The 13,598-nt window shown below is 37.7% G+C and overlaps 1 protein-coding gene across 4 annotated transcripts in view; it reads right to left on the bottom strand.

The window, feature by feature from the left end:
- The window catches only part of PIGG (phosphatidylinositol glycan anchor biosynthesis class G (EMM blood group)), a 108,749-nt gene that overhangs the window by 58,291 nt on the left and 36,860 nt on the right, over positions 1–13,598 (bottom strand). For 3 of the 4 annotated variants that reach the window (XM_074230114.1, XM_074230116.1, XM_074230115.1), the window contains 3 exons: positions 9,950–10,167; positions 8,962–9,243; positions 904–1,355 (listed from right to left, as the gene is read on the bottom strand). In XM_074230114.1, coding sequence (XP_074086215.1) covers positions 904–1,355; positions 8,962–9,243; positions 9,950–10,167 — 952 coding nt within the window. Of the gene's footprint in view, positions 1–903; positions 1,356–4,211; positions 4,358–8,961; positions 9,244–9,949; positions 10,168–13,598 lie in introns of those variants that run through there. The other variant, XR_012477131.1, reaches the window with a different exon arrangement.

Consider the following 13,598-nt stretch of genomic DNA (forward strand, 5'->3'; position numbering starts at 1 on the left):
AAGATCAATCTGGCAGTTGGGTGAAGGACAGATTGAAGAGATAACAGAATAGGGACCAAAAGGACAAACAGGAGCCACTGCAGGAGTTCCCACGAGAAATGAAGAAATGAATTAAAGCCAGGTCTACAGGAGCAGAAAAAAGGGCAGAGATTTGAGAGATGGTGTGAATGTATAATTAAAGAGGCCTGACAACTGACTGCATATGGAGTGACAGGGAAAGGGGAGAAGTGAGGATGAATCTGAGATTTGAACTTGGGCCACCAGATGAATGGAGGAAGGAAGGGTTGGGAGAGAATGCCTGCAGGATATCCAGATGGAAATGTCAAATAGGACTAGAGCTCAATGAGGCTATGTATAGAGATTTACCACCTAATGGATAGAAATGGGATGAGGTTCAAATGAAAATATATGTGAAGGTTTTGTAGTTTCAAAGCATTGCATAAATGTGTGCTTTCTCTTGCTCTCAAGATGGATATGTGTAGTTACATCTACACACACACATACATACACACACAAACACACACACATATACACACACGTTTCCCCTCTTAGAAAGTAAATTCCATGAGGGCAGGGACTGTTTTTTATTTGTATTGCCACTGCCTAGCACAGAAATATTTGGTGGCTAATTAATCATTCAAAATATGTATTCAAAGTTAGTCACTGGTAACACTTCTAGTAGAAAAATTGCATCTTATTTAAAACTAAAGCTAGTACCAATTGGGTAACTCTCAAGATGTAATTTTCCCCTAACATTATATATGGGTTGCTCTTTCACCTCCTCTAATTATAATTATTTTTAATATGAGTATAATGCTCTAATGTAAAGAATGTAAAAAAAATGAACTTTTCACTTTAAAGAATATAATTAAAGAGCAAAAAATTTTAATACCATATTCTTACCTGGTCAACCAATGCCCAAAGTCTGGTCGATGAGCCCACTGCACTCCCGTCTGATTTAATGAGCGGAGCAGTCTGCAACACAACAGTATAAGCCATGGACTGGCCAATCCCAACCACTTCTCATAGCCCTCTGGCAGGTCCACAGAAGACATCTTATGTATTTTATTATACTCTGGGATATCCACATTGTCATTTTTGTATTGTAAAACCTTCTTAGTTTCTTTTTGAAAATCCCTTTCCACTGTCAAACTATGATCAAAGTCCTTCCCAAGAAAATGGTTTCTATATATTTCATGTCCCAGAGCTAGACAGAGAGTATTAATAAGAAAATACCAGGTTTGGTGCTCTTCTTCTATAAAGCTGCTTGCACCCAAACTCAGAACATGACCCAAGGTTCCAAATAAAACAAGCAGATCTAATCCTGACCAGCTAGAATTGGAGGCAGCTGGATTCTGTGGAAAGAAATAAGCCGATATGAATGATCAGACAAGAAAGACATTAAACCTATTTCAAATTTTTCATATGCTTACAATACTTGTCTTCTCCTTCCCTCCAAAAAGATCCTTAATGGATAGAGTGGCTAGAGAACCAGTCTGAGTCAGGAGGACCTGAGTTCAATGTGGCCTCAGACACTTAATATTTACCTAGTTGTGTAAGACCTTGGGCAAGTCACTTAACCCCATTGCAAAAATAAAACAAAACAAAAAAAAAACAACAAAAAATATCCTTAAAAAAAATAGGGAAATAATGGTCACATTTCCTTTTAGATTTTCCACTATTTTTTCTCCAAGAAAGTTATAGTTTCTTGTTGTGCTAGTCTTGTCTATAAGATTACATTTAGGAATGCAAAACTCAAGCTATTTTATGCTTAAAGCAAAACTTTTAAAAAATCAATACTTCCAAGGGAAAGAAGTAGCAATGTTGTTGAAAATATAATTGAGGGGCGGCTATGTGGTGTAGTGGATAAAGCACTGGCCCTGGAGTCAGGAGTACCTGCTTTCAAATTCGGTCTCAGACACTTAATAATTACCTAGCTGTGTGGCCTTGGGCAAGCCACTTAACCCCATTTGCCTTGCAAAAAAAAAAAAAGAAAGAAAATATAATTGAGCAAAAGTGGGAGGCTATGGGAATAGAACACAAAATATAATCAGTTATACTCAATCAGGAGGTCAATTTTCTTTGGGTAGGAAAGAGGGAAGTCTATATTTGGAACTAAAACTTATGTAAAGACAAAAAAGGGCAATAAAAAGTTTTTCAAAAGTTACTTCATCCATAAATATCTTTAAGTAAGGTTTATATGACCAAAGTAATATGAAAATCACCTGGGAGACAGGAACATTTACTTTTACCTGGATTTTTCTGTTCAACCCTACAAATATTTATGCAGTGCCTAAAATAGGAGAGACACTGTGAATTCAGCAACAAAAATGAAATAGTTCTTGTCCTCAAATGCCGTACATTTGGGGAAGAAGAGGGAAAAACACATGGGATCACATGCACAAAAATAAGTAAATACAAGAAGAGAGCACTAACTGGAGGGGGGGAAGGCTGGGAGTGGGGGTATATAGGGAATGCTTCATTCACCAAGGAAGTGGCATGTGGGCCATATCCTGAAGGACAATAAGGATTCTGAGAAAGTATTCTAGGCATGAAGGCAGCTTGTACAAATGAACCGAGGCAGGCGCAACCGGTGGTCCGGTTTGGCTGGAACATAAAGGGCATGAATTATTCAGTTATCTCAGATGAAAGTGATTTGGACAGAGCCTGAAATATTCAGATAATTGCCTCAATTCTCTACTTCATTTAACATCTGACATTAGAGATTTGAGGTTTTCCCTTACTAATCTTGTTTAGAAATGAAACACAAGATTTGGCCCTTTCCTTTCATTTATAAAAGAGGGGGAAAAAAGGGAATATGATACTGATGGGAAAATAGAAAACACAATATTTCTAATTCTCCACTGACTGTCAATGCCACCTAAATTTTGGGAAACATGGATTCACAATCTCAGAATTGAAAGAGATTTTAAAAATTATCCCTGCATAATTATCTTGGCAACATCCCTAATAAGTGGTCTTCCAGTCTTTTTTTTCAAATGGCCTTCAGTCACAGAGAAATTACCATCTCCTGTGGCAGTCCAATTGAATCTCTGATAGCCCTAATAATTAGGTGGCTTTTTCCTTACCTCAAGCTTAAATCTGCCTTTCTGCAAATTAGGATCAGACTTACAATTGAAAGGGACCACAGTAGTCCACTTTCAGATTTTACAGACGAGGTTCAGAGACTTTAAGTAACTTGCTCAAAGTCACACTGGTAGTAAGAGGAAGAGCAGGGATTCCAAAGTCAGGTCCATCTGACTCCAGATCCAGCACGACTTCTCCATACCAGGTGCCATCCCACTCCTAAGGCTGACTTTGGGGTCCAAGGAGAACAAGTTCAATCCTGTTTCCAAGTGAATGTCCCTCAGATGCTTGAATGACTACTACCCTGTCTTTCCCAAGATGATTCCTCAAGTCCTTAACCAATCCTCATGATGCAGGATCTTGAAGACCCTGAACCATCTGACTGTGCTATGGATCCTCACCCTTCTAAAACATTGTCTACAGAACTCCACATTATTACTCTCAGACACAGAATAGCCAGGGCAAAAACATGAGGCACCATCAAGTCTACCACATTTTGAGTCTTGACCATGATGCTTCTCTTATTATCTTGGCCCTCCTGGCTGTCCTGGCACAATTACTGTTTACCAAAACTGAAACAAGAGTTCACTAAAACTCCCAGATCTTAGGGTCTAACTACACTTCCTTTGTCTTGTACCTATAAAGCTGCTTTTTTAACCCAAGTCTTAGATTTGGGTTCAAAGTACATGCAAAATGCTCATTAATGACTAGATATTGTCAATATATTGTAATTCTAATATCAAATGGCCAACTTTTAATGGCATTACATCATGATGAAAGGTCCTAGAAAAGAATGTGATCATTCTGTGTGAGTTCCACGGTCACTATGTCCCCCCACCTTGCAGAGTGTGGCTGCCCTTTCTCCACACTTCTGATGCACACCAGGCCTCCATACAACTGAAAGACTTTTGCAGCCAACCCAGAGTGCTTTAAGTACACATCCAAACCATATTAAGGAGCAGAAGAAAATAATACTTTGCCCAGAATTACAGAAACCATCAGTGGAATGCCTGATACAACTTTAGGACAACCTATATTCCACTGAAAAGGAATATCAAAATCAACATTGTTTTATAATTTTATAAAGTAATTTCACTTTAAAATAATGTTAAATGTCATATCACCTGGCACAAAGATCAATTCTCCAGCCTATGCAGGTGCTGAGTTTATGGCAGCAGACCAGTCCCTTCTCTGCTACATCCAGAGAGATAATACATCGAGCCTCTGGTCCTTAGACAGCCCTGGCCACGATGCTGAAATCAGGTAAGGCCTAGGGTTAACAGAGGGGGAAAAGGGATAAGGCTGTACATTATATATCTCCACTGACTTCCAGAGAATTGCTGCTCGCTCCCTATGTCTTTAAAAGGGAGCAGAATGACATCAAGTACTAGGGTTGCACAGCCAGAATAAGTCTAGGGAGCTAGCAACAGATTTTCCCCTTCCCCTGAATAAGCTTGGGGATAATGGAACATGTCTATGAGAATGTGGAAGATGTTCCTTCTCCAGTATTCAAAGTAACATATTTTCCCCCAGTGTATGAGAGAAATAAATTTATTAACAAGGACACAAAGAAATAACAATGGTTGACATTTTAAGGTTTACAAACTATACTACATACAACACCTCGGTTGGTTCTCACGTAACCCTTAGAGGAAGATTCTACAGATGTTACAGATGTGGAACTAGGCTCAGAGAATGGGATTTGAATATTGTCACAGAGCTAGAAGTAGGATCTGAAGCCAGGCTTCAAGTCAGAGAAGCAACAGTTAAAGTGCTAGGCTTGTAGTCAAGAACCTATATTCATTATATTCTCTGAGTTTCTTTTCTAATGTCTAAAATAGACATCATAGTATTGCAACTATCTACCTCAGTGCTTTGTAAACCTAAAGCATTCTATGTTCAAGAGTTCTTGCTTCTTGCGTCCCGTGTTCTTTCCACCACACTCTCCTGGCTCTCTCACCCCTTATAGACAAAATAAGAGTTTTTCTAAGACTATCTAAATACAACCTTCAGCTAGTTTCTTTTTTTTAAATTAATGATCAGTCATTGGAAGCACACTTCCCCTAAAACACCCAAGAGTAGCACATCACACCATGTTTTGTTTTGGTCATATGGTCTAGGGATAAGTCAAAGAACTCTAAAGTCCCAGAATCTCCAAGAAAGTATGCAATACAGCTCCTTTCTTCAAGGAAGGTCAATACCTTTCCCATATACAACAGATGGCTGCCTCTCCTAATAGTGAAAAAAATATTGAAGTCACCTAAGATGACCTGTGAAGATGTTGCACAATCACAGATCTGGAGGCATAGGAAAGATCTACCCCAAAATAAATGATCCAAAGTCTACTTAGCGACCTCTAAGGAAAGACAATTTATCCCCTCTGAAGGTGGGTCATTCTGCTTTTGTACAGTTTTATTTGTTAGGTCCTTTCCCCTTTAGCCAATTCTCTATAAATAAGGGAAGGTGATCTAATACAAAAACAGTGAACATCAGACCTGGAAGAAATGTTAAGAGATCACCTTGTCCAACCCTTTATTTTATAGAGGAGGAAATTAAAGCCCAAGAACAGTTAAATGATATGTCCTTGGTCAAAGACCTTTCAGGTGGCTAAGCAGAGGCTGGAAGCCTCTGCTTTCATAATCTTTTCTCTGTGGAACCGGAATCCAGACTAAGTTATGTTCTCATTTCTAATCTTTTGTGGACAATCACACTTCTGTACATTAATGCATGTCAAATAATGTTGTCAGAGTTTGAAATTTTTTATCAATAAGGGCAGCTTTTCTCCAAGGTTCTCTGTTTATCCTAATCTCTCATTATCAATTTCAAGAATCATATTTTTACTACTACTACTCGCTAGATATTTCTACTTAAGTGTCTCACTGTTGCTTTATCTGTTTCCTTAAACCAGTTTCTAACCTCAAATGTTTGTAAATACTATTGTTCCCTTGGGTTTAAACTGGGTGATTATCAGATTCATTCTTCTTCTTCTTCTTCTTGAACCCCTAGGCTGAGGCGACTGCCAAATTTAGTCAGTTTCTTCTACACGATGTCTCATCCTTTCTTCTCTTATTGTAACTGAGTCCAGAACCTCACCATTTTGGAATCATGTCATCTTGAAAGTCTTCCTGACTGAAATACTCCTCCCACTCAATTCTTTCCCTGGATCAGCTAATTTAACTAAAATGCAGTTTTTACTCTAGTTCCTGTTTTAAACCTTCTGAAGCTTAATGGTTCTCCAGTTACCACTGCACTACATTTTAACCCTAGTATCTCAATTTCAAGGTGCACAATCATTTAGTCCAACTGTTTACCTTGTTTCCCAGGACTCCTGAACAAGAATCTACTGGCTCTAATAAAGTCAGTCTCCCCTCTAGCTACAAATCTATAATTTTCATTTGTGACTTCATACATCCTTTAACTCTGTGCATGAGTGAACTTATATCCTTCTCATCTACCCAGCCCCATAAGGAATGCCTTCTCCTCTTCTTGCCAATGACCAGATCCTACCCACCTAACCTTTAAAGGCCTGTTCAATTCCTGTTTCTCTAACTACTCCAGCCCCCCTCTACTTTGAATTCCTACAATAGGTAGTCTGTACCACATTGTTCAATGCCATTTCAAATATATTAATCTCATCTTCCTAGTTAAATTATAAACTTCTCAGGTACAGGAAACATACTCACTTCTGTATTACTCTCAATGACAAACACTTAATATGCACTTGGAAAAAACTTAAGTGATAATGAACTGATTAAATCATTTTAAAATTGTACTAACTAGGTATTTGGATTTTTTTTTAAATCAATGGTCAAATAAAAAAAAGTCAATGGTCGGGGGCAGCTAGGTGGCGCAGTAGATAAAGCACCAGCCCTGGAGTCAGGAGTACCTGGGTTCAAATCTGGTCTCAGACACTTAATAATTACCTAGCTGTGTGGCCTTGGGCAAGCCACTTAACCCCATTTGCCTTGCAAAAAAAAAAATCAATGGTCCTCTGAAATTATAGTAATCAAGCATGGTTCCAAAGAAGGGATATAAATTACCCCAACTTCTCTGCAGAAGTAAGGGGTTCATGGATATTAATACAGCATGTAACACCTAACTTTTTTGTTATGTTAATTAGTTTTACAGAATTCTTTTCATTTCTTCTGTTTAAATTATTTTTTAAATGGTTCTTTGGGAGAGAATGAGGATAACAATGGAGCAAAACAGTGATACAAATGCAAGAGATATCCATAAAAGTTACAACGTCAATGGTCTATAATTTTCCACATAATTACCACAGGTAATAAAGAGCATTCAATGTGATAAACTATTCCACATTTCTGAACTTGAGGGTATTCAGAAACATCAGAAGTAAAATGTTGCTTTAAGACATGGGTCACAAGGAAAGGCAGTCATGAAGTTCTTACTGATTCCATTGCTGAACATATAACCTCAAAGACAGAAAGAAACCCCCCCCATATTTATAGAAGCATTTTACATGAAAGTAAAAAACTGGAAACAGGATAGATGCTAATCAACTGTGGAACTGTTGAATGCTCAGTGATACATGAATGTAAGAAGTATTGTCGTCCTGAAGAATTAATAAATATAACAAAGAATTCCAAGAAACTTTAAGGGGGTGGCTAGGTGGTGCAGTGGATAGAGCACCGGCCCTAGAGTCAGGAGTACCTGAGTTCAAATCCGGGCCTCAGACACTTAATAATTACCTAGCTGTGTGGCCTTGGGCAAACCACTTAACCCCACTGCCTTGCAAAAAAAAAAATTTATATGAACTATATACATAATGAAATGAACAGAGCCAGGACAATAAGTTGTATGATGACCACAATAATTTAAAGGCAAACAACTTGGGCATATTTCAAAACTCTAATCAATGCCAAGACTAATCATAACTTCAGAAGCGGATGTCGGAAGCACATGCCTCTTGCTTCTTGGCAAGGAACTGATGGACTAGAAGCACAGAATGAGATTTGCATTTTCTGACAACACCAATTTATTGAAATGTTTTGCTTGATGATAGCTATTTGTTATTAGGTAGAGATTCTTTTGAGAGATGGGTAAGTCAGAAGTGAGAGAGATGCTCCAAAAAGAATCAACAAAACAAAAATAAGTTTAAAGGGGACATGCAGTGAGTAGCTTTATTACTATCTTGCTAAATTTAATATGTACTTTAAAAAACAAAACAAAAGTTTATTGTTTCACATATAGGACAAGGAACTTGCAGGGACTGAAACTGCTATTTCATCAGGAGAGGAGAGATAATTTGGTATAGGAGCTAGAGAGTCAGGAGGTTCTGGACCTCTGTTGCACACTACCTGTATGATCCTGGACAATTAATGCTGAAGGAGTGACTCTCTAAACTCTTAAGTTGCAAAGAAAGCACCTTCCTCTACAGATAGAGGGAATTTCTGTTTAAGGGGAATTCCCCTTAAACACAGAAAACACAGGTTCATATACAATTATTTTTTATTTTTTTGTTGATGCTTAAGTCCATAATTACAAGAAAGAAGAGGAAGAAAACAATAAAATGAGATGTTACTTTTGTGATCAGATACAGAAAAAGTAAGCAGAGTGAAGGAAACAATAAACAAAATGACTCAAATAATGTAATAAAAAACTATTAAAAAAAAACCTCAATTCTATTCTGAACCTTCTATTTTGAACCTTGAGAAGAAAGGACACACTGCTCCCTTCTCACATGTTTCATGTGCCGCAGATGTGGTTCTGAGCTGACTGACTTTGCCTCATTGTTGACAGGAAGGTTCATGTTGGAGGAGGCAGCCAGGGAAGAGTATGCCTGGCAGTGACTGTGAACATCCAACACAACTTCACTAACAAAACCAAAAAAAGGAAGACATCTAGACATCTCACCTTTGCTGGAGGTCTGACATTCTCAAATATGTTTGTAAGAAGAGACATAATCATACAGACAAGTGCAGAAATCAGCATCATCACCCCAACGGCCATCAACCAAGAGACACTACAGAAGTAACACGACCTTTCAGCTGAGGTGCACACGATGACATGGACCGCAGAGAGAATGAGGACCATCAAGTAGAACAGCAAAGAAAACAGGGAAGATGACAGGGGAATCTCAAATTCAGCCTTCTGGCACAAGGCTTTTGGAGTACTGATCAAAAGCAAAATCAGAACCTAGGACAGAAAATTGCAAAAGTGTCACCATTCACCAATGTCTAGATTTCAAGAAATCTATATTTAAAATAATGTACTTCTTGTGCCCTCATTTATTCCAGCAAGTGCTTAACATAGTACTTAACATAGGGAACTAATGAAACCAAATGATTTTTCTCAAATTTGACTTCTAACTTGCATAATGTTTTTTTTCCCCCAACATCAATAAATAGCAGTTTGTGGAAGTTAATGAGGGCAGGTGAGATGGGGCAGCCATCTCCTAGCCTTCTCCTTTCATCTCACCAATTAACCAAGTCAGAGTAATCATTTGGCACCTGTGCAAAGACCAGGAAAGGCAAGGGCAAGACCCAGAAACTGGAAAAATGTTGTTTTGTCATGTTTTAAAGGACAGACAAGGATGATTCATCATTAAATGATTTCATCCACATCTCAGTCTTTTAATCAGGAGCCAGTCAACCTTTCTGATGACAGTGCACCTTTCCAAGTTTAGCTAGGTGGGCTCCCAGACAGGAGATCAGTCCATGGCACAGCTGCCACTCATGGAAGAACCTGTCAGAGAATGCACTTTGACACAGTGGGCCCTTTCATACTCTGATGAGGCAGTGGAGGAGCACTGTAATGAAGACAGAGGGTCTAGGAGAAAACCCAAAGCACTCCTGCATTTTGGTGTTCTGTGACTATAATATTAACAAATAATAATCCATACCTCCAAGACTATGACAGTCCCAATCATCATTGAATACATATCATATTGGGCAACTTGTTTGCTCAGTGACATACTCAGGATCTTCAAAGCATTTAAATATTGCTTAAGAACTTTTCTGCCAAGGTTTAAAAGGACTTCTGAATTATTTCCCTCCAAGTAGAGTCTGATCCAATTCCCATGCAACTTTTCTGATACTTTAAACTGCTGAAATCCAGGATCTAATATGATAAGAAAAAAAAAGTTTTAAAACAGCAGATTATAAGAAGAAAAATTTGTCATTTGTCTTCAAACTCTTACCTCTGACAACTGGAAAAGTCATTTTAAAAACTGTTAAGTTTAAAAGAAATTGTTTTTCTAAAAAAAACAAATATATTGAAAACCAAAGACGTCTCTGCAAAAATAACCAAAGTATAAAACACTTCAGTTTTTAATCATGTCTATTTTAATGTTTTCCCAGTGAATGTTTTTCCAGTCAAAAAAAAAAAAAAGGTATAGGTAAAAAGTCCCTTAATAGTGTAGAACTCAACAAAGAATCTTAAAGTTGGAAGAAACTTCAGAGATCACTGAATCCAGTGTCAATCCCTTCCTACAACATCCTCAACCAGTGCTTATCCAGGCTCTCCAGAGGACATTCAATGAAATTCAAATGCATTACTTCATATGGTAATCCAGAACAATGAGTATTATTCTCAATGAAAATAAATTATACAAATGGAGGTACATCTTTTAGCAAACTCTGACCAAGGAGGGGAGGAGATTAGAGGAAGAGGAAAGGGAAAAAGGAATAAGTTTTTATCTGGCACTTTGAGAAATATCTCACTGATCTACACAGCAACCTTGCAAGGCAGATGCCATCATCATCCACTGTTTACATTGCTTCTTCTCCTTATTTGTGAGCACATTTTACAAACTTGACAGGTTTCCTTATGCTATGATTGACTTTTTTACATCTATGAAAGTTGAAAGGATTTCTCTAGTCTAAAAAGAACGCTGAGGCTCCACTAAAGTACTACTGCAGTTGACCTGAAATGACCTAGAGGTACCCAATACAAACTCCTATCTACATAAAAATCCCCCAAAATTTAGCATCAGGCCTATGCCTGAATCTGTTAATGAAGACTGTTAAATGATGGAGAATGTACTACCATATTTAAAAAGGGCATTAAAGGGGCAATGAATAAGAAATACTTTCCCAAGACAAGGCTGAATTCTGCATACACAGAACTCCTACCCACTGATTCTGGTTTTCTCAACTAAAGAATAACGGAATAAATTTATTATATCTCCAACATTTGTAGGTTCAAACACCTGTAGACAGTCATACCTTTCCTAGGACAGAAACAGCTAGTTCTTTCAGCCAATCTTTATTGTTCAGTTTTAAGTTTCTGCCATCACAGTGATCTTCTTCCTTTAGATCCACTAGTTTGTCAAACATCCCTCTAAAAATTCGGTACCCAGAAATGGACACAATATTTCAGCTCTGACCCAGGGAGTGGACAGTGGGATGAATATCTTCCTCCCTCAGAATGCTAAACTTTTATTAACATAGTCTAAGATTATGTTCGTTTCTCTGAAAGTTGTCAAACTGCTGGCTTATCTTAAGCTTGTATTTATAAATACAACCAGGTATTTTCCAAATGAAATGATGCTAAGCCATGTTTTTCCCCATCCTGTTCTTGTATAGAAATTCTGAACTTAAATTAAGAATTTTACATTAGATACTATTAAACTTAATTATGTTAGCATCTGCCTATCATTTGTTCTAACTTTCTAAGATATTCTTGGTCTTTGCCACTCAAAGAAGAAATTACATAATTTTAGAAAAAGGGAACTCAGGTATCACTTAGTCCAGATCTCACCTGAAGTACCAATTCTTTCTAAGATATTCCTGACAATCAATTAATTTGGGCATGTCTAATGGTTAGAAGTAAAATGACTGAAATAAAATCCCTTTGGTCCTAATTCTGCCATCTAGTTCAGTCCCACCTTCTACACAAACCTTTCAAATATTTAAGGATTGAACTATCATGTTCATCTAATTCTCTTTTTCTCTAGCTTAGATACTTCCAGATCCTTCAACAAATACTCATGGCATGATTTCAAGTTCCTTTATATCTTGGTTTCATGGGCCTGCTTCAGCTTGTCTCACCACTCCTAAAATATGGCATCAAACCTGAACACCACACTTCTGCTGTGGTCTTATGTAATCACTTCCCTTGTGACTTACATTTAATTAACGTGGTCTAAGGTTCTGCTAGGTTTAACTGCTTTATCACAAATAGGATGATTCATATTCATCTATCTTATGGTCCCTTCATTAAATATATCTGCCCTTTTTGGACATCAGCTGGTGCCCAGTTCACATCTCCTTGACCTTGTACTTATACATTTGAAAATATGAACTGAAACATACTGAAATATATTTGAGTTTATCATCTACAGCAGGGCTGTCCAAAATGCTGCCTGTGGACTGTCCCCTGTGGGTTTACTAAATGCTTTAGTAAAAGAAGTCAAGCTATCATAGAGCTCTCACTAAAATGGCAAATCAAAATATATTATCTATTGTTTCAATAAAAACTTTTAAAAGCAAGGTTGGATAGCCCTGGATCTACAGTAATCATTTCAATGACTTATGATTTCCTAAGTACAGGTACTACTACAAATATAAAGATACTACTTATTTATGACCTAGAAGGTCCTCAAGAGTTACCTTAGCCAACATGAAAAGGTGCTCTGGATTTAGCTATCCTGAAGCATGGGCGCCAGGTCCCAGTGTCCTCATGGCAGCACAGAATCATCACTTTCACAGAAAGGTCTTGGTGGTGGTGGTCCCCCTCTTCTCCCTTTTATTACTATTAAAATTCTATCATTAGATAGAATTGCTCCAACATATCTCCTTGAATCAACATTTTCTTAATGTTGTATTTGCTCTTGTATTTGCATCATTTGCAAAGCTAACACCCCTATATGGCCTTCCTCCAAGTCACTGATAAAATTCCTTTTTTTTTAAGGTTTTTGCAAGGCAATGGGGTTAAGTGACTTGCCTAAGGTCCCACAGCTAAGTAATTATTAAGTGTCTGAGGCTGGATTTGAAGTTAGGTATTCCTGACTCCAGGGCCGGTGCTCTATCCACTGCAGCACCTTAGCCACCCCATGATAAAATTCTTAAATGAAGTCAGGCCAATGACAGGAACTTTACCACTCACTTTGGGGTTGCAAAGTTCTGTTAATCAGTATTACTGGGGTCAGTTTAGTTGAATCCTAAAAAAGAACTAAGCTTAACTAAGCCAACACTCCCACTTAACAAAATGCACCAATGGTACTGTGATGCTTTCTTACAGAAACTAACTGGGGGCAATTATCTATTATGTACAATGTCTCAAAAGTCTTAGTGAAGTTTAAGTTTTAATAGAGTAAAATTACACTAAGACATGGGAACTCTGGGAGCCAGGACTGCTCCCTGGTTCATTTTCTGCAGGAGGAAAAGGAGTTAATATCAAGGACAATGGACTAAAGTAATATGGGTTAACCATAAATTTGTCCTAATATTCAGGATAACTAAGGACTTTTCCTTTAGATTCTTAAGTCCTAATCAATCCCAGTGATTTGAAGTAAATCTGCTATCACTAACAAAAATGCTAAGTATGTC

This window comes from Macrotis lagotis, chromosome 3 (genome assembly GCF_037893015.1).
Source record: "Macrotis lagotis isolate mMagLag1 chromosome 3, bilby.v1.9.chrom.fasta, whole genome shotgun sequence".
NCBI classification, from domain to species: domain Eukaryota; kingdom Metazoa; phylum Chordata; class Mammalia; order Peramelemorphia; family Peramelidae; genus Macrotis; species Macrotis lagotis.